We start from the raw sequence: 26,339 nt of genomic DNA, 5'->3' as shown, positions 1-26,339 counted from the left end.
ACAAGGTAAGCAGTAGAGCACTACTAGTACAGTTTGCTCCCTGTACTGTTGCCTCCTCTCTTGTCCCATACATCATACTTAGTTTTTCAATTGTTTTGGGGGATGTGAAGTTGAGTGGGTTTTAAATATATATACTAGATTTTAAATTTGTTAAATTTGATAGTTGGATTAGAGATTAATTCCTAGTCTAGTCCCATTTTCCTTTTCTCAGTAATTTCAAGTTAAGGAAAAAGTTTATTCTGTAGCTTTGTTACGATTTTTTTCTTTTTTTCTGTTTCACCTGTTTTCCACCTCTGGTAGATGAATGAAAGTCTACTCAGACATACTGTTCAGCTTTTTAAGTAGCATTTGTATAGAATTTATTAACAGATTAATTTTTCAACCATTGCTTTAAATTCCCTTGCACACTAAATCTTGGTGAAACAGGCCTATTTAAAATAACCCTTTTGCTTAGCTCCTTTCTTTACTGAAGAATAAATTTAAAACACATGTTTCTGGTGTTTTTTAAAAATTTTTAAAATACTTTTTGTTTTTTCTGTGATTGTCTTGAAGTTTATTCTTTTCACCTTTTTGACCTCAAGATGAAATTGGGGATAACTTGTTCTTGCCTTTTATCCAGGTAGCTCTAAAATTAGCACCGATATCAGAAGACTGGAGAGCTTCTAGATGTCTTTTCTCTCTGAGTCCTGGACTCTTGAGTTGCTAATTTTGTCAAAGAATCTTTTTTTCTTTTTTTATTATTTTTCAAAATTTTTAATCACTTTTTTTTTCTTTTAATTGAAGTGTAGTCAGTTTACAATGTTCTGTTAATTTCTGATGTGCAGCATGGAGATATATATATGCACATACACACATATATGTATATTCCTTTTCTTTCTTAATAACACTCCCACATACACAAAAAAGAAGGGGTTAACTATGGGATGTGTCTGTCTACTCTTGGTGTCTGAGTAAGATTACCAGCATTTCTGTGCTGATTATGTGGATTTGGAAAAGAGGGTAATAAGTGATAGCTTTTATTTTCAGCGGTGTTTAACCTCTTAGAAGAATACCAATTTTCCCAGGTGAATATTCAGAATTATCAGTTGTTTTTTGAGTAATGAAGTTTTGTTTAAAGCTTAACAGTTTTCTAAATATTGATCTCTTACTTGACTGGACCTACTTGAAAGAAAAAGTAAAAAATTCGTAATCATTTAGAAAAATACTAGTGTTACGATCTTTTCACACTTCACTTTAGCAGAGCTAAGGGTAGGTGCAAGTCAGCTAGTGTCCAAGTAACACAACTTTGAAGTAACTATTCTGCTTATATTTTGATGAAAATTTCTGGGTAACTAACCTAATCCCTCTTTTTCATTTTGGCAGTATCTTCTAAACTGAAGACTGTAGGTTTTAAAGGATATTTATTACACTGTTCTGTTTGTTCACATCTTGTAAGTAAAGTGCGACTCTGTTGTGTATAATATATTTGAATGAATTAGGAAATTAAAACTTCCATTGAAAGGTTGCCACTATATATAAAGAATTGGATACCAAAAGCTTGAAGAATTTTGGAGGAAATTTGAAAATCCATTTTGCCTTCACAGATCTTTGTATATTTATTTTTACTAAAATTTAAACAATGATTGTGAACTTTCAAAATCCCATTTCTTGAATTATAAAACTTCTGAAGGAAATATGGAAGGCTGTTGTGTGGGAAGGAATTTATTGGGTACTTTGTTCTCTTATATAGTCTTCCACAGCTTAAGGACAGGGTGCCACCTGGGGCTAATTATTAGCTAATATTTAGGGTCAACTGGTTAATGATTTAAACACATTAATACCACCTGTGTAAGAACAGAGTGCTATGGATAAACAGGTGCTTGAGAAAGTCCGAATCCTCTTATGTTTCTAAATCCTGCCTGAGTGCACTGAAATTCCTTTGGGAGCTTTTAGACAGTATTGATGCCTGGGTCCCAACCCAGACCAGTATAATCAGAATTTCTGATGGAGGAACCTAAGTTATTGATATTTTTAATGAGTTTCTCAGGTCATTCTCAGATGCTGTCAGGGTTGAAAATTTATGCTTTAGTTATTTCCTGCTGCTACTGCTGCTGCTGCTGCTGCTGCTGCTGCTGCTGCTGCTGCTGCTGCTGCTGCTGGTATTATTAGTGTTGTTACTGTTGTTGTTATTATTGGTGTGTTTGTGTGGGGAGGGGGGTGCATAACCTAAGAAACACTGTGCTTAGGATAACTTGTATTAGTCCGTTTGGTCTTCTGTAGCAATATACCATAACTGGTGGCTTACGAACGACAGAAATTTATTTCTCACAGTTGTGGAGGTTAGGGAGCCCACGATCAAGGCTCTGGTAGGTTTGGTGTCAGGTGAGGGCCCGCTTCCTCATCTACTGTATTTTCATTGTAATCTCATGTGGTAGAAGTGCTAAGGGAGCTTTCTTGAGCCTTTTTTTTTTTTTTTTTAATAAGGGCATTATCCCATTCACAAGGGCTCCAGACTCATGACCTAATCACCCCAGAGGCTGTACCTCCTAATACCATCACCTTGGCAGTTAGGATTTCAACAAATGATCTTGGGGACTGATGGGAAGGAACGTTCAGGCTGTAGCATAACTGTTAATTATATGTACAATTCTAGTTTTTGAATATTCAAGGACTGGTTATCTCATGGTCATTATGTATTGATAATTATTGGGTTTACAAGTTACACAGGTATGGATAAAACAGTTTAGTTGAATTTTCTTTTACACCTCATTGTTTCATTGTTTATGGTGACGTGGGTATCATATTTCAATGTTAAGTTTAATGTTTTCCATCTGTCACAAATTGTTCCCTTTATATCCATTTTCATCAAGATACTTTAGATACGTGTACAGATGGGAGGTTCCGGATGTAATTTGCCTGGCAGTTTTCTGCCACTCATTCTCATGAATGTTGACATTGGTCCTTAATGAGAGGAGTCACAGTAGATTGAGGGAAGAGACTCAAGATTTTTGAAACATGCCACTTGTAAGATGGTGGAGGTATGGGGCATTCTAAGATAAGAGGCTTTGTTGGGACAAGAGTGGAAGTGACTTTGTCTAACCTTTTAAGTGATGGTGTTTGGATGTAAACATGTGTTAGTGTTCATAGTTTTAACCAATAGAAATCCATCTAATTTAAACAGAAACAGTGTTTTTAAAGAGGATATTGGGTTACTCATAGAATCTCCTAAATGGTGGGAAAACCAGGCTTGGAATCTGCAGCCAGAAACAAGGCTGCACATCGTCCCACAGACCTGGTCCAGGGAAGGCACCGCTGTTGGTGGCATGTCCACCACTGTTTGTACTCTCACTGACAGGAGGCAACAGATGGTACTCCTTAAACTGCTGCCAGTGCTTCCGTGTAAAACTGGATTAAAGAAGGATGAATGAACATAGACTGGATTTAATTAGCCATCGCTGTCACCCAGCCTCACCAGGACGGACTGCTTGTGGTCTTTGCTGCTGCTGCAGCTGTTGCTTCCTCCTCCCCGGCCTCTGCCTCCTCCTTTTCTTGGTTTGTCTGATTGGCAGAACCCAGATCTTATGCTCCTGTCCCAATTGTAAGGGCATTTTGGAAAGCAAGTAGCTGGTGTTTTCAGTTTCTTCAGTTTCAGGTAGGATTCTGGCTCATAAGGTGGAGGATTCTTCAAACATGGAAAGGTAGTTTAGAGCTAGGTAGCCCCCCAGATGCCAAGTATCTGTGCCTAGAACATTTTGTGAGTGAACGGTCATAACATTTGTCCATGTCTTTGCCATGATTTTAATACTGTGTGTATTTTTCTTCCTTTCTGATGTTGAAAGAAGTGTGATGGTAGATAAAAAAGAAGACAGTTAATAGAAATGTACATTTTTGTGACTAGGATGGGCCTTAGGAATTATCTGAGCCGATCTAAAGAAGAAAATACTGATTATAAGAGTAACGCCATTTGCCAAGAAATCATCTTTACTCTTGTTAGTGAAACCAGTTTCTACTCCCATTAGTCCTTGTAAAGAAGCTGCTATATAAAGCAATGAACAGCACCCTTAAAGTATCACTAGCAACACATTTATTTGGCATTTGTCCCTGCAGCATCAGGACAAAATGCAGTTCAGTCTAAGCAGGTAAGGTGAGCTGGAGATGTGAACTGAGAATACGCAAGAGCAAGGGCAGGATTCTCCTCCTTAATTTTAAGGTTCCTGTAATATCTCAGACATGTAATTGAAATCCTCATAAGGCACGGCTGAAACAATTTTACCTTTATTCTCTTTACCAGGCTATTAAAAAAAAAGCCAGTGAAGCTATATATGTACAGTTCTTAGGTTTGAGCAATGGGGTATTCTAGTATTCCCTTTGAGGTATCCTAGTGGCAAAATGTGTGTAGAATAGAGACTAATTATATACACTTATTAGATATAAGCCAGTTTTAAATTTAGGGAAACTGTACAGTGGGGGCACAAAGGAGAGAATAATCAGTTTTACTTGAGAGGCTATTTGAGGTTGGTGCTTCCAGCTGAGCAGTTGTTGGCTAGAGGGACAAGGTATGGAAATGGGTAATAGCTTTGAGTCAGTAGGAATGCTGTGTTCCAGACTCTCTCATGCCACTGCACATTCAAATAGAGGCAGACAGCTTGTTGTAACTGGAGCGTGGTAGAAGAATAATGGTATTCATTAAAATAAAGTCTACCTGTATTTTTTTTCAAGGATATGGTCTCTGTAATGAGACCCATGCACAGGATGGCTCAAGAGCAGGTGAGTGCAGGCCGTTATTAAACATTTGAGTGCTGACTAGAAATCTGCTTGCCATGATATTAGATGGTTTTAGGATAGAGTATACAACAAAGAATGAAACAGGGACCTGGAATCTAGAGAGGTGGGAAATGTGTAAATAGTGCTAGTATCATATGTGTGTGAAATATATGGAGCACTGCAGGAGCACAGAGAAGAGTGTGCCTGAGGGAAGTCATGAAATGCTTTCACCGAGGTGTGGTGACATTTGAACTATCCAGAAGAATCAGGATATTTATGACAGTCTAGAAGGAGAAGGGTGGCATTCCAGATAGTTAATGTATCATTTTTATTATATTTAGAGGAACTTAAACTGCATCATCTAGGATTTCTTCAGAAAGAGGAATGTGTATAACAGCAATTTGGCAAAATTGCTATAGTTAACATTTTCTTTGATAAGAGTAGGGAATTGAATTGGTTTATAGTCTGTTATTTATTTCAGGTTGATAAGCTTTATTTTCCAGTAGTTTTGAATTAAATACACACTTGTATTGTGTCCACTAACTCTTTTAAATTAGTCAAGTAGGCCAGGGGCTTAAGGATCATTTTTCTCCAGGATATGTATCAGTTTATACACGCAGAGTTCCATTATGATGCGTATCGTCAGAGCAAGGATTCTGTTTAGTAGAACCTATGTTCTTTCCTGTTCCTCAGTAGTACAATTTTTTGTTTTCATCGAGTTACTGTATATTCTATGTAAAAACAAACCATCTAAAATGAAGGCTTTCATTATCTTCCAGTCATCACACGTGTCATTAAAATATACCAACACAAATGATCAGCTAGAGGGAAAACATGGGAAGTACAGCAGATTTCCTGACAGTTTTTTTTCTTTGTAGTTCTATCAGGAAATAAATATTTGAATTCTCCATCTTCCTCTTCACCGAAAAGCCTAATCTACTAATCACAGTAAGACAGAACTGGTTCAGGGATCAGGAAGAGGAAGGATACGTCAATTCTGCCTGACCCTTTCCTTCCTCTCATTAGGTCAGAGTTTGTTTCACTGGCTTTAGTCCCAGTTTAATTAATGATGGATGTGATTTTAGGAATTTTCTGGTAACTGTTTTCTGTTACGTTTTGTTTCTGTTTCTGTTACATTTTGAGGACCCAGTGCTTTTTATAGTTAGATTTTTACTTCAATCTGTCACATCATGTTCTTAGAATACAGCGTGACTCTGCGTACACTTTCATGTCCAACCCCTAGTTGTAGTTTCTTTTGCCCTGTTACTATTGACCTACTTCTTTGACTGCTAACATCCTTTTTATTTTATTTACCTTTTCTCTCCAACTCTTCTTTAATTTTTACACTATTTTTTGTTACTCTTTTGGCTGATTCTTTCGAGTATAGAAGGAAAAACAATGAGTAAGCTTGTTTCTTCCTCATCTAAACTCAGCCTGTTGTCCCCTAAACCCTGTCTATATTCCTTCCAAATTTTGTTGAATGACACCAACGGACTTAAATTTGCCAAAATTTGAGAGCCATTCTGGTCCATCCTCTTTATCTTTCTTCTCCTGCATTGATTCAAAAGTTGAGGAACTTTTTTATTTTCATCAGTTCTCATTTAGAATATTCCATAATTTTGTGCCTTCCTTTTTTTCGTCTAATTTCTTCACTTTCTAGACAGTCCCTCAGTGTTACCAACAGTGATTTGTAAAAGGATAATCTTACCACTTTACTTTTCTACCTACAATAGTAACTTCTCATCACTCATAGGTTGTGCAGTCCGAGCTTCTTAGAGCAAAATAAGTCTCATCTGTGGGACTTATTTTGTTGCCTTGTGTCCCCCAAAATACACTGTATGCTGCAGCTCTACTGACCTTGCTGTTTCTTGAATACATCATGACTTCTGATATCCATTGCATAGGCTGTGTCTTCTTCCTGGAACACTGTTTCGCATTTTGGCAACTGCCTGAATAGAAGTATTACTTCCTCTGGTGAGCTTTTATTGACAACTCTTACATTCTCTGGCTTGATTGAGTATCAGTTCCCTTATACTCTCATAGCACCGTGTTCATACCTCTGGTTCATAGGGTTAAGTGTATGTTTAACTTTGTAAGAAACTGCCAAACTATTTTCCAAACTAATTATATTAGTAGTGTATGAGAGTTTCAGTAGTTCCATCCTCACCAACACTTAGTATTATTGGTCTTTTTAATGTTAGCTATTCTAGTGGGTATGAAGTGATAGCTTATTACAGTTTTAATTTGCAATTCCCTGATGATTGATGAGGTTGAGCATCTTTTTATGTGCCAATTGGCCATTAATGTATCTTTTGTGAAATATCTAGTGATATCTTTTACCTATTAAAAAATTAATGTAAAATTTGCACACATTAAATTTACTCTTTTTGGTAGACAATTCTGAATTTAGATAAATGTGTACATTTGGGTAATCACTATCACAAAAATATGGAATAATTGCATGACTCCCCAAAATTCATTCTTGGCCTTTTGTCATCAGCCTTTCTGCTCTCTTGCAGCCCTAGGCAGCCACTGATCTGTTTTCTGATTCTATACAGTTTTGTTCCAGAATGTCATGTAAATGGAATCATATGTCATGTAGTGTTTAAATCCAGCTTCTTCCTCTTACCATAAAGCATTTGAAGTTTATGTAAGTGTTTATGTGTGCCAGTGGTTCTTTTTATTGCTGAGAGTATTCCATTGTACAAATGTACCACAGTTTTATCCATTCATCATTCAAAGAACATTCATTAGTTTTTGGTAACTGTGAATACATCTGCTATAAACATTTTCATACAGGCTTTTGTGTGAATATATATTTAATTTTTCTTGAGTAAATACCTAGGAGAGAGGTTACTGGATCTTACATGTTTGTTTAACATAAGAAACTGCCAGTGTTCCGGAGTGGATATGCCATTTTACATTAACACTGGCAGTGTACAGGAGTTTGAGTTGCTCTGCACCTTTGGTATCACTTTGTTTTGTCAGTTTTTAAAAGTTTAACCATCTTAATAGATATGTAGTAATATCACACTGTAGTTTTAATTTTCATTTCCATGATGAAAAGTTATATTGAAAATCTTTTTTTTAAATGTGCTTATTTGCCATTGTATGTCTTTTGTTGATTAGTCTGTTCAGATCTTTCACCTAGTTTGTAATTGGATTGTTTGTCTTTTATTGAGTTTTAGGAGTTTGTCATACACTGTAGATATAAGTCCTTTGTCAAATAAATATAATGTACTACAACAGATTGAACGCAGAAAACTCAGATTTGATTATTGGCAACAAACTGAAGTGACAGGATCATTTCATGTATTTCCAAAAAAATAATGGCCTGATACCTAAGTTTTACTAACCATAATTTGTCATTCTTTTTTTTTTTTCCTAAGTGAAAATGGTATTCATGAGAAAAGCAGCTAGCTCAGTTGGCCAAGTTTCTTTTCTTAAGACAACCATTATACTTTCATATGCAGCCAAAGTACTTTCTCTGTAGACCTTATTTTGTCACACAGAGTATTAAATGTGTAATCAAAGGTCAAGATCTAATGAAATTAATTTTTCTGCCTTACCAATGTCAGTGTTCATTGAGACTGACTTCTCTTTTGTGTATGGTGAAGAATAAATTCAGTGACTGTTAGTATAGTTGCTTGCCATTCCCTTGATTTATATTAAGGTGCCAGCAGTTTCACCCACTGTTGCTTTTTGGCTATCAGTGCAAATATCAACACAGGTAGGTAGTTCGGGGTAATTTGTCAATTCAAAAAAGTTATTCAGCACTTTGAATATTTCAGCCATACTTACGTTTATTGTTCTAAACATTCATATAGAAAATCTTCGTTGATAATTAGCTGGTACTGATGCCTGATGAACAGGAAAAGAGTAAGGCTGGCATATCCTTAGATTTAGTCCTATGTAAGGCAGAATCACAATTTCTTAGATGACATTATCTTCTGTCATGTTTGCAGCTAAATTTTAAGTTTTGTGTTACCATATTATTGGAAATTGGTGCTGTAATTTCTTTTATTAACTTTTTATCTAGGAGGAATTCAGTAATGTTAACTAGAGAAAACTTTATTAGTCTCTCAGTTGTTGTATGAGTTACTCCAGCTGGAAAGCTGTAATAAACATTGTTTGGCTTTTAACAAGGTCATGTTTACATTTAAACTGTGCAATTCCTTTTTCTTTAAACAGTGAATGATTAGTCTCAAAATAATGCCTCAGCTTAACTGGAAACATAATACTATTCACAGTAAGATAATATATATAAGCCAGTGGAAAGATTGCTTTTGTAAAACTTTGTTTTTCATTTGCAGTTTTGCTCAGGATCTTGGAGTACTTTTCTTCCCTTTAGCAAGTCAGAGAACTCTGACAGATCAGTATCATCTTTTTTAACATAGTTATTTAACATAGTTAAATGTAGGCAGTACAGCTGTGGGTTGGAGAAATGAGTTTTCTAATCTCACATTTTTAATCCAATGATCCATCCTTGAATACAAGACAGATATAAGTAAATTTGCTTTTATTTTAGAATAGAATACTAGTAAATTTCAAAATAAAACTTCAAAATAAAATTTTAAAATTAAGAAATATTGCAAAACAAAACAGTGTATTTACTCTGTGTATTTTCTGGGCACAAGGAAAATTTCTGGACTTCAAAAATAGTAATTTTGGTGATGCTGAATCAAGATGGCAGAATAGAAGGATGTGGAGCTCACCTCTTCTTGCAAATACATCAAAAATAAATCCACATGGGGAACAATTCTCACAGAATACCTGCTGAACACTGGCAGAAGATCTCATAAAACCAAAATTGCAAGAAAGATCATCACATAACCTGGTAGGAGGAAAGTAAAAAAAAAAAAAAGGAATCAGGAGGGGACCTGTGCTGTGAGGGAGGGAGCTGTGAAAGAGAAAAGGGTCAAATACCCTCTGAATCCCCTTCACTTCCAGGGAGATCAGCAAGGGCAGAAAGGAAGCTTTGGAGACTCTTGAGGAGAGGCAGCAGCTGGTTTGCAGCAGGAAGAACAGAGACAGACCAGAGCACAGAGGGTCTTTTCCACCTCACTGCATTCCCCAGTCTGAGATGTGCATCTGCTTGTGTGCCTGGGAGCTGGGTGCTGAAACTCAGGTTTCATAGGACATACCTGGGGAGAGGATTGGGACTGGCTATGCAGAGAAAGCCTAAAGGGGCTGGAGTATGCTCTGGGCTGCACCTGGGGGTGTGTGCATGAAGGAGCCTGGGTCCGCCATTGAAACCCTGTTGTTAACGTACTTGAAGGGTGGGGCGGAGCCTGCCTTAGGAGACTCATTCTCAGGGTGCTCACAGCAGGCACAGCTCTGCCTGTAGGAGATCTGGGAGCACAAGCCCCAGCATGTTGCCTGCATGCTGAGGTGGGCTGAAATCCGAGCGTATCCCCAGGGGCCAAAAAGAAGAGAACTCAAGCATAGTACCAAAGAAAATCATCAAACTACAAAAGGAGAAACAAAAAGGAAAAGAAAGGAGCTAAGAAGATACACAAAATCAACTGGAAAACAAGGTTTAAAATGGCAATAAATACCTGTCTATCAGTAATTACCTTAAAGGTCAATGGACTAAATGCTCCAATCAAAAGATACAGTGGAAGATTAGGGAAAAAATAAACCAAGAGCCTAGAATATGCTGTCTACAGGAGATCCACTTTAGGACAAAGGACACACACAGATTGAAAGTGAGGGGATGGAAAAATATATTTCATGCAAATGGAAGTAGTAAGAAAGCGGAGAGTAGCAGTATTCAGACAAAATAGACTTTAAAACAAAAGCCATAAAGAAAGATAAAGAAGGACACTACATAATAATAAACGGATCAATACAAAAAAAACCATATTACACTCATTAACATATATGCACCCAGTATAGGAGCACTTAAATATATAAAACCAAATGTTAACAGACATAAAGAGAAATTGATGGGAATACAATAATAGTAGGACACTTTAACACACCACTCATGTCAATGGACAGATCTTCCAGACAGAAAATCAATAGAGAGAACCTGAGTAACACAATAGAGCAGTTAGACAGTTAGACTTAACTCATATTTTCAGGATGTTACATTAAAAAAAATACATTGTTTTCAAGTGCACATCGAACATTCTGTAGGACTAACCACATACTTGGAAACAAAATAAGCCTCAACAAATTTAAGAGATTAGAAATTATTTCAAACATCTTTTTTGACCACAGTGGCCTGAAACTAGAAATCAGCCAGAGAAAGAGAATTGAGAAAAATAAGATTACTTGCAGACTAAGCAACATGCTACTAAAAAAACCATGGGTCGACAAAACAAAAAGGAAATGAAAAAATGTTTTCAGATACATGACAATGAAAACACAACCATACAAAATCTATGAGATACAGCAAAAAGACTTCTTAGAGGGAAGTTCATAGTGATACAAGCCTTCCTCAAAAAACAAAAAAATCTCAAATAAACAACCTAACCTACCACCGAAAAGAATTAGAAAAAGAAGAACAAACAAAACCTAAAGTCAGCGGAAGGAAGGGAATAATTAAAATCAGAGAGGAGATAAGTAAAATAGAGATTAAAAAAAAAATAGAAAAAAATCAATAAAGCCAAGAGCTAGTTCTTTGAAAGCATAAACAAAATCAACAGATCTCTGGCCAGGCTCACCAAGAAGAAAAGAGAGAGGATCTAGACAACAAAATAGGAAATGAAAGATGAGAAATAACCGATACCACAGAAATACAAAGAGCCATAAAAGAATACTGTGAACAATTATATGCCAACAAATTGAACAACCTAGAAGGAATGGACAAGTTTCTAGGAAGATTCAGCCCACCAAAGCTGAATCAAGAAGAATCAGATAATTTGAATAGACCAATCACTAGAAGTGAAGTAGAATCTGTAATTTAAAAAAAGCCTCCAGGGGCAGGAAAAGGGTATAGCTCAGTGGCTGCTTAGCATGCACAAGGTCCTGGGTTCAATCCCCAGTACCTCCACCAAGAAATAAACAAACAAACAAACCCAATTACTTCCACCCTCCTCAAAAAAAAAAAAAAAAAAAACAACAACAACAACAAAAAAAAACAAAAATAAAAAACACAAAAAACAAACCTTCCTACAAACAAAAGTCCAGGACCACATGGCTTCACTGGGGAATTCTACCAAACATGCAAAGAAGAACTTGCACTGATCATTCTCAGACTCTTCCAAAAGATTGAAGGGGAGAGAATACTACCAAAGTCATTCTTCAAAGCCACCATCATCCTGATACAAAAAGCAGAGAAAGATAATACCAAAAAGGAAAATTACAGGCCAGTACCTTTGATGACTGTAGATATAAAATTCTCAACAAAATATTAGCAAATTAAATGCAACAACACCACGATCAAGTTGGATTCATCCCAGGGTCACAGGATGTTTCAGCATACACAAATCAATCAGTGTGATTCACCACATTAACAAAAGAAAGGACAGAAACCACATAGTCCTCTCAATAGATGCAGAAAAAGCATTTGATAAAATTCAACATCCATTCACGTTCCAAAGTTCAAGAGTTCAAAAAGCTCTTACCAAAGTAAATGTAGGGGAAACATACCTCAACATAAAAAAGTATTTGTGACAAATTCACAGCCAACATTATACTCAATAGTGAAAAACTGAAAGCCTTCCTGTTAAAATCTGGAGCAAGACTAGAATGCCCACTGTCACCACTTGTATTCACAGTACTGGAAGTCTGAGCCACAGCAATCACGCAAGAAAAAGAAATGAAAGGTACCTAAGCGGGAAGAGAAGAGGTGAAATTATCATTACATGCAGATGACATGGTACTATATAGAAGATCCTAAAGACTCCACACAAAAACTATTAGAACTGGTAAATGAATTCAGCAAGGTAGTAGAACACAAGATTAACATACAGAAATCTGTTGCATTTCATTACACTAACACTGAAATATCAGAAAGGGAAAGTGAAAAACAATCCCTTTCAAAGTCACATAAAAAAAATACTTAGGAATAAACCCCCTCAAGCTGCCAGTCTTTTTGGCCTGCTGTGTCTGGTCAGGGAAGAACTTCACTATAAACCCATCATTGTGGATGGTGATAACCTGTAGCTGAAACACTACAGCTCTTACTGAGACTTGGTAGATTTTCTTGAATAAATGCCTCTCATTTTGTTGTGTGTGCTTTGATCAGTTTTCAGACCCTTTAGTTATTTTTGACAGCCTTTTCCTGTTTTTTCCATTGGTTTTAAGGCAGAGAATTTTGGGAGCTCCGACCTCTCTTTATTCTTTTTAACTTTCTTCCAGTCTTTTTCATCACTGTAACCAGTCTTCCCTGCCCTCCCACTCCCCCACCTCCTCCCCCGCCCCTTCTCAGCCAAAAAACAAATCCCCGTATAGCCAGTCATTTTACTTTTAACCTTAAAAGGGTTCAAGTGTCTTTTTGTTGCTCTCAGTTAAAAAAAAAAAATCTAACATTGCCCAAAGCTGTCTGGTTTGCCGCCTTTTATGTTGCGTGAATTTAATCATCCCTCTGCCCCTCATTGTAGACAATGTCCAATCCTTAGGCTCTGTTTAGGGAGAACTTTGCTTTCTATTCCTTACAAATCAAGGCTCTGATCAAATCAAGGCATAAATACTGACTTTGGAATCTGAGGTATGTCGGTTTGAATTTCTGTTCAGCATTTATTAGCTGTGTGACTGAGCAGTGTGCTAACTTAATCTGAGTTTTTTTTTTTATCTGAGGTATGGTGATTTACAAATAATATTTCATAATGTTGCTCTAAGACTTAGTGATAATGTTTGTAAACTGATTAGCACAGGGCCTTGTATCTAGGAAGTATGTTTATTCCCCATCTGATATTCTCTTACCATCATTTCTTTGAGTAAGTAGTTTATATGAAATAGCAGTTTGCATAAGTGGGATTATTCCAGTTGCACAATTACACCAATTTTTTAAAATAAAAATTTATACCTGAATTTCAGTTGTATTTGAACACATTTATTGAGTACCTCATGTCTAGTTCATAGCACCATTAACTTTTTAAAAATATGCTTTTAATTGAAATATAGCACATTAAAAGTTTTACCTTTAAATCAAGGGGAATTTTATTTTTCCCTCTGGAATGAGACTATTAAGACATCCATTTTTTTATTTTGAAAAAATTTTGAACTTGTGGAATAGAAGCAAAAATAGCGCAATGAGATCCTGTATACCCTAACCACAGTACAGTGATCATAATTAGGGAATTAACATTAGTACATTTCTATTATATAATTTTACACTCCATCAAATTTTGCAGTGTTTCCCAATAATGTATTTATATCATTTTCCCCAGCTGATCAGTCCAGAATCATACACTATGTAGTTACTGTGCCTCTTTATTTTCCTCCAAACTAGATTGGTTTGTCAGCTTTTCTCGAACTTTCATGATATTGATATTTTCGAAGGCAGTTTTCTAGAATGTTCGTTAATTTGCTACTTTCTGGTTCCTAGTAATTTTGTTGAGGTTATGCATTTGGGGGCAAGAATACTATGTAGGAGAGTCTACATAAAAGATGGTATGTTCTTGCCAGCACATCACATATATGATGCCAGTGTGTTCCCTAATTGATGATGTTAACTTAGATGATGTAGGTAAGGTGGTGTCCACCAAGTTTATTTTCTCTAAAGTTACCATTTTCCCCTTTTGTTGTTAGTAAGTAATTTGTAGGTAGACACACTGAGACAGGGTAAGTATTCTTTTTCTCAAAAACCGTTGATCAAATGGTTTTTGCATCCTGGATGATGCTTGTCTGAATCAGTCATTACCATCATGGTGGCAAAACAGTAGATGATTAAAATTTCAATAACAATTTCTAGGGGTTTCAGTTTTACTGTTCCTGAGAGAACTTTCTTCATCCATTAGTGATAATTATAAGACACTTGGCTGTTAACCTGCTTATGTGATGGGTTTATTTTTCATGTGATTTTTAGGTTAATGTACTGGACAGACTGGGGAGAAGTACCAAAGATAGAACGTGCTGGAATGGATGGTTCAAGTCGCCTCATTATAATAAACACTGAAATTTACTGGCCAAATGGACTGACTTTGGATTATGAGGAGCGGAAGCTTTATTGGGCAGATGCAAAACTTAATTTCATCCACAGATCAAATCTGGATGGAACAAATCGGTAAGATTGCCTTATAAATTTATTTTTGAATTTTAGGTCAATACCAGGATATCTTGATTAGTAATCAAATTATAAAGCCTAATTTTATTAAGAAGAAATTAGGACATTTTTGGCTACATGTCAAAGGGGAAGAAGAGTAGACTTTTAGTTTACTTTTTAAAAAGGGTAACTGTATTTCGCATCTATCTTGGTAGTATTTAAAATTTATGGAATATATTTTCTTCTTTTTTAGTCTCAGCTGATTTAGTTCTTCAGTGTGTCTCAACCAGGGATAGTACTTATGCTCTGTCCCATAGTGTTTGGAAATGTGTGGAGAATTTGGGTAAACACGGGGACTAAGAATGCTAATAGCATTTTAGTTCCTGGGGGGCCAGGGATGCTAAACATCCTGTAACGTGCTGGACACATAATACAGCAAAGAGTGATCCTATTCAGAATTAGCCATAGAGCCCTGCTCCCATCCCAGCCTACCCCCACCCACCCCAGTGCTGTTTGTGGAAGCTCATTTGATAAATCTGTAGACCAGGACAGGGTTGGCCAACTTTTTCTCTGAAGGGCCAGATTGTAAATATTTTATGCTTTTAATAAGAGCGTGTAGCAGAGCACAGTACCTAGCACTTCTTAGGTGTTCAGTAAAAATGTGTCAAACGGTATTATTTATTATGGAATAATAATTGTGTGCTATTCTTTTTGAAAATGGTCCTTTTGATCACTTGAAAGCTAAAGCATGAGCTTTCGCTGATTTTCCAGTGATAATGGATTTGCCCTTAAACTTCCACACTTTTGAAGTGAACAGCAGTGCATCTGCTGAGAAGCCATCCATTGTAAGGGTGCAATCTAATCTTGGAATGGATAAGCTAACAGATCACCACTTAGCCCTTGGGAATAATATCCACGGCCTTAGACCTGTTAAATTCTCCAGAGAAAACTCGCACAAAAATAAAAAAAGAGTCCTACCATTCATCTCTGGGAAAGGCTATATAATTGTTGATTCTAGGTCTTCTTTCTTATCTGAGAGATCCACACAAGCTGTACAATTTATGTGATGAGCTTCAAAGACTCATTGCTGCCCCTCTTTCTTAACAGAAAAGAAACAATAGGAATTTATAGTATACGCTTACTTATTCTATGTTTGTATATCTTTTTCAAACAGTCTTCATACAAGTTGTGGAAAACAGTTTTAAGTATATCAGTTGCTTGGTTTTGGACCTGGATAATGCAGGGCTCTCATGCATTTCCTAATATGCATTAATAATGCCTCCTAAACACTCTCCCTGCAGGAAGTACATTACTTTTAAGCCTTCTGCGTGCTTTGTGGGATACAAAATGCACGGTTCTTTCTCTTCCAGTCGCAGTAAGGAAAGACTGCATTATTTATCTTTTAAGGAAAAAAATTATTCAGTATATTGTTATGATGGGAATTCTCCCATAACTGATCTATAGATTCAGCAGTCTCCACGAAATTCCAAAAGATTTTTCTTATGAGGATGGCGGTGTGCTTTTTTAAAAAAGAATAAAATGACAAATTGAACCTAAATTTTACTTGGGAATGCCTTGGACCTATTAAAATATAGCCCAGTTGATTTTCTAGAACTTAAAAAAAGTATGATGACTTTTCATTTGATTTCAAGACTTCCCATAAAGCTAGAGTAGTTAAAACAATGAAGTACAAACTCTGAGGATCAATAGATATCAGTGAAACAGAATAGGGTTCAGAAACTGGTGCGAATATCTATGGTTGGTTGACTTTAACATAGGTATCAAGGATGTAAACATGCTCTTTTAACCTGCCTTGATAGACACTGAAGAAAAAGAATAAACTTTAAAAACTAGATGATGTATAAAGGCATTCTCTGTGAAAAATTTTAATTCCTAGTTACTAGAATCAGGTTTTCAAGGTAAGGTTACTGCAGTTATTATTAAGGTTATTAATGAACAGTTTGGTTTGTTGGTGTTCCTGTCCAGCAGCACTAGGAGATGTGAGGAATGGTTGGAGGCAAGGGTAAAGAGATGGGTCGGAGCCAGATCACACAGGGTATGGTATTCTAAGATAAGGCATGTGAATTTTACCCTGGGAAGTATTAAGTCATTAGAGATTTTCGAGTAGCAGATTGGCATGGATGCATTTGTGTTTTAGAAATACCATTTTGGTAGTTGTGTAGAAGATGGTTTGAAGACTAATTATTTCACTTCCTACATCTTCCAGTTAATCATCATGGTTCTCCAAGTGAAGTATAAACTCTTCACTGTAACTTACATGATCTGATTTCTTTACTTCGTTTTAGACAAATGTTCTCCCCACTTCCTCCCTTGCATACTATGCCCTAATCCTAACAGACTGCTTGTGGCACCCTAATCGAGTCTGTGTTGCCTCCTGGATTTCTGCTTTGAATGGCTGGTTAGATGGAAGTGCCCTTCATTGAGATAGAAGATTCAAGTAAGGAGGATAGACTCTTTTCCTTTTTTTCTTTCTTTTTTTGATGTAGGAAGAAAATAAGGTTGAGTTTAGCTTTGGATATATTTGTGTTTGATTTGCTTACAAAAAACTATGGTGATAAAGTCTGGGGAGCTTTGGACATACGAGCCTGCAGCTCAGCAGAGCAGTTTCAGAGGGAGATTTAGATTTATAGCCCTTATCAAATTAATGATTATTATAGCCATGGACTATAAACATAGGGGAATTTTACATCAATGCTAGAGACTTAGACAAAGATAACAACCACATACCAGAAACCTTGAGTTTCTTCAGGGTTCACGATTAAAGGATGTCCCAGTCTGACTGAAGTGTTGTATGATCAGCATCCTTGTTTGCCTGGTTCCAGAAACCCCCCTCAAACCCAGGCAAATCAACATGGTTCGTTATCAGCTGAGCTTCCCAAAGAAACAAATTGAAGAGACTTACCCAAATAAGCAGTAATAACCACAACTCTCTTGGGATGATGACTGAAGGTGAGGGTGATTGAGGGGGAGGTTGGATAGGGTGGAAGGTAGGCCTCATCTAAATTCTGTTAGTACCTCTGGGAAACTTACCAGACACGGAAGGATACACACGTATGGCAACCATACGTGACATGGTTGATCGTGTTAGGCAAAGATCAGAGGTGAAGTTAAGCTGGCTGTGAATGAGCACAGTGGTGGTGAGAATAAGCAGGGTCACGATGTCAGCAGACTTCTTGGTGCTACTAGAAACATGCAGAAGAAACAGGAATATGCTGCTATTATCGCTCACTTCAGATCCCCCTCCTCTACCCCCCCCCCAGTGTGATATGATTTCCAAATTAAAATGAAGCTGTGATAAATAAAAAATTTATTTGCCTTCTCCCTTGATGATCTGAAAGCTTAGACCAGGATTTTGCAGGCTGTAACAGAATTAATCTCAACTTCCAATAAAATACAGCCCTCCCTCCAAAAGCCCTGCGTTAGAAAAAAAAAACAGGGCACATGAGAAGTTACTACAGTTCAAATGAATGAGCCATATTACAGAATTAGAACATATGTTTTCCTGTAAATTCCTGTAAAATGCAGGAGAAAAAAAGTTATCAAAGTTCAGGAAGACACAACATGTGTAACAATAGAGTGAATAGTATGAAAGAGTACATTTAATACTGGTACAGACAGAATGATAATACAGAACATGACTGTTAAATTTAAAAGTTTAAGCAGTGACAACCAGATGACAAAAAAAAAAAAAAAAAAATCAAGTGAAATGGAAGATAACCTTAAATGCTCCCACAACTTGTAGAAGCAGGGATGAAAACAGTGGAAGAAATGACAGACATGGAAATTGATCCAGGAGCTTTTCATGTGTTACTGCAACAGGAAGACATTATTATTAGATATTCAGAGAGTCAGCACATACCATTTACATTACTTTTCTTGAAAAGATTACTTGCTGTACTTCAGACAGCTGATAGAGATGAAGTACAAGGTAGAGCTCAGAAGGATATCTGATAAATTTTTGTGAAGGATGAAACCTGTTAAACATGGAGTTGAATCTAGTAATTGCTGTTAATGTGTTTTTAAAACAGTATAACTGTGAGATATTTTGATATCTCATAAAAATGGTAAAGTGAAAACTAATAATGATCTAAAATTCCAGGCTTTATCAATTAAAAAAATGAGACATGGTAGTGGGATGTTAGATGAGTAAAGCCATATTAACTTCTTACCTTATGTATGGGAGTGTCAGTAGATACTGTCTTATTCTTAAAGTCGATAAATGTAAGAAAGAATTTTAAAAATGACAGTTACAAGAAAAGAGTAAGATCAAACAATTATGCTATTAAATATAAATGGAGGAAATAATCTGAATGTTGAACAATATTTTTTTCAACCTTACTGCCCTATTATGAAATGTGTAAATGGTAATTTTTTTACTTTGATAAAATACTGTTGGAATAAAGAGGAATCTTGCATTCTTGGGATCAATCCTACTTGGCCATGGTTTAGAATCCTTTTCTAGATGTTTCTAGATTCAGTTTGCTAATATTCTGTTGAGGATTTTTATGTGTTTATTCATGAGAGATAGTGGTCTGTAGTTTATTTTTCTTGTGCTGTCTGGCTTTGCTATGAGTGTAATACTAGACTCAGGATGAGTTGGGAAGGTTTCCCTCTTCCTCTGTTTTCTGGAAGAGTGTATGATGGATTGATATTTCTCCTCCAAATATTTGGTAGAAGTCATCAGTTAAGCCATCTGGGCCTGGGGATTTCTTTATCAAAAGATTTTAAATTATTAAGTCAGTTTCTTAATTGTTCTGCATCTTTATATTTTTTATTTCTTCTTGAGTGAGTTTTGGTAATTTGTTTCTTTCTAGGAATGTTTCCGTTTCATCTAGGTTGTCCATTTTCTTGGCCTAAAATTGTTCATGGTATCTCCCTATAATGCTTTTAATTTCTGAGGTCAGTAGTGATGTCTCTCTTTTATTCATAATTTTATTTACAAATTTCCCAGTTTGTGTCTTTTTTCTCTTTTTATCAGTCTAAAGTCTTGTCAGTTTTGTAGATCTTTTTATAGGACCCACATTGGGTTTATTGACTTTTTTCTATATTGTTTTTCTGTTTTATATTTCTTGGAATTTTACCTTCATATTTTAGTTTGGTTTTCTTTTTCTGGTTTCTTAAATTTGAAGCTTAGATTATTGATTTGAAGTCTGTCTTCTTTTCTAATGCAGGCATTTAGGGATAAATCTATAGAATTTACCCTAAGTACTTTGGTAGCATCTGATAAATTTTTTCCCATTTGTATTTGCATTTTCTTTTAGCTCAAAATAATATTTAGAAATTTCTTGTGATTACTTCCTTGACCCATTGCTTACTTAGAAGACATTGAGGGAGAATTTAGAAAAATTTAGCAATAAATTGTGAATTTCCTGCATTTTTCTGTTGTTGATTTTCAGTGTCCTTAGAGTATACACTTTGAATGATTACAGTCTTTTAAAATTGATACTTGTCCTAATGTTCAGATTTTCATATCCTTGATGATTTTCTAATTGTTCTACCTTTTAATGAGAATAGGATATTGAGCTCTCAGACTGTTACTTTTGAATTGTCTGTTTCTCTCTTCAGTTCTGTCAAGTTTTGCTTCATTTGTTTGAGGCTCTGTTTATAACTTGTGTAATTGTTGTATCTTCATGGTGATTTGACCCTTTGTCATTATAAAATGTGCTGCTTTATCTTTAGTAATATTTTTTGTCTTAAAATACACTTTGGCTGATAGAACCACCCCATCTCTCTTATGATTACTATTTGCTGTAACCTTTCACTGTCAATGAATTTGTATCTTTGGATATTAAGTGTGTCTCTTGTAGATAGCATATACCCAGTCTGACAACCTTTGCCGTATATAAACGCACACAGACACATTTTTTACAAAGAAAAGCTGTATATATTTAAGGTGTTAATCTTTTGCCTTTTGATTGGAGTGTTTAATCTATTCATGTTTAATATTATTAATGTTATGGTTGGGTTTACATATGACTTTTTTTGTTCCTTTGGTTCTTTTCTGCCTTTTTTATATTAAGTAGATATTTTCTAGTGTGTCATTTAAATTCCTTCTATTTTTTTAAACTATTTTTGGGATTAAAATTTTTTAGTGCTTATTCTAGGGATTGTAATATTTCTTTTGTCAAAATCTACATTATGGTAATACTAAGTTAATTCCTGTAAATTATAGAAATTTTACTATAGCGTATCTCCAGTCCCTCTCCTCTCCTTTGTGCTCTTAATGTCACTTATATTATGTTTCTGTTATAACCAATGGAATGTTATAATTATTGCTTTATACAATCTTTGATGTTTTTAAAAGATTAAAGGAGAAAATGAGAAAACATTATAAACAGAGTCTTTTGTGTTAACCTATATACTTGCTGTTTCTGGCACTCTCTAATTCTTCCTGAGGGTTTGAGTTACCGTATAGTGTCCTTTCTTTGCTCCAAATTAGATCTGTTCTCATCCCTGTCCTTTGTGTTTCAAATCTCTTACTTCTAAAAAATCTCTTTTCCTATTTCTTTTTGATCTTCAAAAATTCCTCCTTAGGGATGTAATATACAGTATGTTGACTGTAGTTAACAACTGCTGTATTATACGTAGGAAAGTTGTAGGAGAGTTAATCCTAAGAGTTCTCATTACAGGAGAAAAATTTTTTTCTTTTCTTTCCTTTTTATTATTTCCATGAGATGATGGTTGTTAGCTGAAGTTATGTGGGAATCATTTCACAGTGTAGGTAACTCAAACCTATATGCCTTAAAGTTGTATTATGATATATGGCAATTATTTCTCAATAAAACTAAAGAAAAAAAAATCACAAAAAATAAAAAATATTCCTTCTTTTCACCTGCTATTTGTTTCCTTATTTGTTGTGTTTATTCACTCTTGTGTTAGTTTTAGTTTATAATTCATTTCTGAGGTGATCTATTCTTATACTTCTAATTCTTTTATTACTTCTGTCATCTCAGTTTGAGGTTTTAAATTTAATTTGTATTCTAGTGTTTTAGGTTATTTTGCAACAGGTTATACACTCTGTTCTAAGGCCGTATTTTTCTAGCCTGTTTTTATTGTCTTTAGGGATGTCATTCTTCTTTATTCTTTTGTTTTTAATACTAACTTTTAAAATGGGATTTGATCTTAGTTTATTTTTTTATTTTCACAGAAAATTGTTTTTCTGGAACTTGTTGAAGAAGGCAGAATTTATCATAACTTTTGTAACTTCACAGAACTCTTGAGTTGGTGTGTGTTTAAAAAAATTGGCTGCTTGTTTTCTGAGATTTCCTGCCTCTTGTTTCCTTCTCCCACTTTGTTCTGTGCTGTGGTTTCCCATTATCTCTCTTGTACTGTCATTCTCGCTTTTCGTTCTGCTCCCAGTAGTTTATGGTCAATATGGGCCTTTGTCTGGAAGGGAGCTCTGTTAGGTCAGTTGGAGAGTTTGCAGTAGGTTAAAGAGCGCCAGCCCCTTCAGTGCTGGCCATGGATTCACTGTATTCAGTCACTCTTGGAGCTGCTCCAGGTCAGCGGCTGTTCTCAGGTTGGTTTTACCATGCTTTTCATTGTTAATCTGTTTTGTGTGTTCTCCCATTCCTGGATCTGCTAAATGCCGAATTTTTCCCTTCTGATTCCTCCTCCAAAAGTGCTGGATGCCAGTCAGATCTTATGGCTGTTGGTAGTTTTCCACACCTTTTTGTGTCTTGAGTTTTGTGGTGGTACCTTTTCACCTAGCTTTCTTGTAAATGTTGTCCATGGGTTTTGGGTTTTGCTGTCTGGTTCTTTTAGGTTTTTAGATTTTTTAGAATTGAATTTTCTAATTTTAATTTTTTTAATTTTTTAGAATTGAAGTATAGTCAGTTTGTAATGTCCATTTCAATGACACAGTTACAAATGTGTCAATTTCTGGTGTACAGCATTATGTTTCAATTGTATATATATCTAGTTCTTTTTTTATGTGGAAGACTTGAAGAGATTTTTCAAACACTTTATCACTACCACTATTGTCATCTTTTTAAAATCTTCATTGTGATGTAGAGAAACTCTTTCAAGGTTAGGTTCAGCTGTCAAAATTATGACAGTACTGCTTTGGTGTGATTGAGTAAAAAGATTTATTACCCACACAGGTGGGGAGTCCCCACACAGGGACAGAGGACGACTTTCTAGAAAGAGATCTGGAAACAGAAAGCGAATACAAGTGCACAGGTGTTTTATAAAGAATAAATCTGGATGGTGCAGAATTTGAAAGAGGCACTTGCCAGGCGTGGAATCTGAAAGAGATAGCAAGTGCCCTCCTGCACTTGAGGGTTTTGGCGAAGGTGAGCTCTCAGAAAATAACAGACATGGGGAGGAGGTGATGCTCGGAGGTTGCCAGCACTAAATCAAACCATCAGTAGGGGTCTCAGTTTGTTTCCTTTGATCTGCATAGTAAAGATCCATTTTTTAACTCCTGGTCTAGTTGTGGCATACTACTGAAGAGCTTGGCTTTGATCTTGTCTGCGACATTTGTTCTCAGTATCCACGATCACCTCCTCCTTGAAGAAACTCACGTTTCCAGGGGGGTAAATCCCAACCAGAGGGAAGAAAGGTGAAGACTATGTACACTTATCTAAACTTTGAGGAACAGGTCACCACTGGCTGGACAAGTCAGAAAAACCACAAAGAATATGACAAGAATGAGTGATAGCCTTCTTAATTCTGCATTTTATTCAGTTCTGTTAATTACATATTCTACTGAAGCTGTTTAATTTTATCAGGCATTCACTGAGTATCTGATAAATCCACCTAATTTGTACACATTGTGTTGTATGAGATCCTGGGAATATAAACAAGCCAGAGTCTAGTATTTACTTGATTCTAATAAGCTATTGATTTTAAAAGCTTTTTATTGATTTAAAAATCAGCACATGAAATGTTCACCTAAGTTGTAAAATATTATCCCTGTGTCAAAAATACTAAAATATTGAAAACATACATCCTAAAATTGAGGACTAATTTATGAGTGTTTACTAAGTACCAAGCATAATGCTAAAAGCTTTTGCATATATTATCGTTTAATCTTTACAGTAAACAGTGAAGTTAGATTATTCCCTTCCATTTACAGATGAGGAAAACAGCTTGCAGAAATGATGTAAGCAGTGTAAGTGCAGCAGACATTTGAACTCAGCTCTGTCTGATTTCTTATCAGTATATGAATGCTTTCAGTAAGTGTGTAAAATGAGTATATCTTTAGGGAGAAATTTTGTTTTTCCTGTCTGTTTATTCTGTGTTTAGTTCATTAGAGTGAAGTTTAACTTTTTATGTAATACACACAAAGGGCTTAGAAGACTTTTTTATGCCCAAAGTTTTTCAGAGATCTGATTATGTAATTTGCTGTTCTTTAGATAGTTAATGAAATGCTAAGTAATTTTGTTTTTACTATTACTTATTTTTCAGTGACGTTACTTGTCTCTTTTGGCAGTTTTTCTGAACTCTCTTTATGTCTTACCAGAATGAATTTTCGAAGAGTTTAGTGTGAAGTTTGCAAGCCTATTTAATTTTGAACTTAAACTATGATATCGCTCCAATAAATGATATAATCATTTTAGTAAACGTAATGAAGCTGTTCATTTAAAAAGTAGAAGAAACCACTTCAGAAACAGACATTGTGGCAGTTCTTATTGGGAAATGAGAGGGAAAAGTAACCTAGGGAAGACAGAATTAAGAAAAATGAGAGGAGAAAATTGTGATGATGTGGGCTGGCATAGGTACGAGGTTTTAAAATAGAAAGTTTGTTAAAATAGTCATGCTAATCTTGTATTCAGTTATTTAAAAGTCTGGCTCAATTTTAAAACACCTTAGGCTAGGACCATTCCATGTGGAATAGAATGCTGATTCTGCTTAGATAAAAATGATCTTACTGCTCTTGAATTTAATTTAATTTACTGGTAGTCTCATAGATATTAGAGAATATCAGATAACCTTAAGGACCTAAGAACTGGATTACCTTCCAGTGTAATACCCTTTATTTCTCTTTAGTTGCTTCTATTTTCCTCTTTCCCTCCCAGCTGGGCTATTTATGAAATTATTATGTTTGATACTAAGAAAACATCAAAGCATTTATTTTAGTTCACAATTTATGATTGTGGCTCAGAAACAGTTTGCTTATTGTTCAAGAATGTTTGCTAATTCCACAACTCTACATGACACTCTGCAAAGTTCTGTACCTTAGGTTCTAATCAGGTTCTCTACCTTTCCTTTCATATCGTTAGAATTGCTTGTGAAATTTTGGGGTCTGCTTTGTCTCTTGAACACATTCTGCTAGTGATTGAGCTTCCTTTTTGCTGCCTGACTTGTGACAATTAAGTAACCATATAGCAGAAAGCCAGCCGAGATGATCATTTGGTGCAGCTGTCCCTGGGGTTTGCAGAGAGTTCTACCAGAACTTTTTAGCCTCGTGTATGTGCTTACTTCCATTTATCAAAGCCGTAAGAAGCGATGGAAAAAACAGGCTTAGATTCTTTGTTGTTCCACATCAGGACAGTAAAGACCTACTACTGCTGACTTAAAACTACTTTTCAGTGGCAACTCTAAACCCTGGGATTTTCTTTTTTGCCAACCTTTCTCTTTCTAATGACATGAATTATGTGGAAGGATGATGGAAGATGTGAGTCCAGAGGTGGGAACTGACAGCAGTGCTGACACTCGGGCCTTCACTGTCTTTGCTGGCTTGTAGCGAACCTGGGGCCTGCTGCCAAGTTAGGAACCATTCTCAAGCACCTGGTTGGGGATTTTGGGCACCATGAACTCAGATAAATTTGAATACTATGTGACTTATTTTTCATAGGTGTAATTGACCTTTAAGATATGAGTTACCCAGGATTTGTGTGTGTTAATGTGGACTACAAAACCATTTTAATGGGAGAGATGAAGTTTTGATTAAAAAAGAAAGTTTAGAAATGTTTGAGTTTTCTCTTTGTGTTAATAGGCAGGCAGTGGTTAAAGGTTCCCTTCCACATCCTTTTGCCTTGACGTTATTTGAGGACACATTGTACTGGACTGATTGGAATACACACTCCATTTTGGCTTGCAACAAGTACACTGGCGAGGGTCTGCGTGAAATCCATTCTAACATCTTCTCTCCCATGGATATACATGTCTTCAGCCAACAGAGGCAGCCAAATGGTAAGTGATCTTGATTTTTAAATTGCAAGTTGGAATAGCTTTGTAGCGCTCTGATGCCTGGCTTTAGTGAGGGGCAGGAGGAGGGAGGTTGTATCCAAGGTAGTGGGAAAGAATAAAAAATAGGGACAACGTCAAGATATAATTCAGGTTAGACAGCAGCCTAAACAATTTGTAGCTTGGTATCTATCACTACAGACCACCTCAGCCCTTTGTTTGTGTCTGGGGTGATGGAGGTGGAGAGGAGAGAAACAAAATAAGAAACTGAGATAGCTCATATGCT

At 35.9% G+C, this 26,339-nt stretch overlaps 1 protein-coding gene across 3 annotated transcripts in view; it reads left to right on the top strand.

Moving 5' to 3' along the window:
* Positions 1-26,339, top strand: part of LRP6 (LDL receptor related protein 6) — a 126,188-nt gene that overhangs the window by 35,990 nt on the left and 63,859 nt on the right. For all 3 annotated transcript variants that reach the window (XM_031444080.2, XM_010986227.3, XM_031444081.2), the window contains 2 exons: positions 14,723-14,920; positions 25,863-26,059. In XM_031444080.2, coding sequence (XP_031299940.1) covers positions 14,727-14,920; positions 25,863-26,059 — 391 coding nt within the window. In that variant the 5' untranslated portion in view covers positions 14,723-14,726. The remainder of the gene's footprint in view (positions 1-14,722; positions 14,921-25,862; positions 26,060-26,339) is intronic.

The sequence above is a fragment of the Camelus dromedarius genome, chromosome 25 (genome assembly GCF_036321535.1).
Source record: "Camelus dromedarius isolate mCamDro1 chromosome 25, mCamDro1.pat, whole genome shotgun sequence".
NCBI classification, from domain to species: Eukaryota; Metazoa; Chordata; class Mammalia; order Artiodactyla; family Camelidae; genus Camelus; species Camelus dromedarius.
The sequence above is the reverse complement of the archived record's forward strand: the minus strand, read 5'-3'. Positions and strand labels throughout refer to the sequence as shown.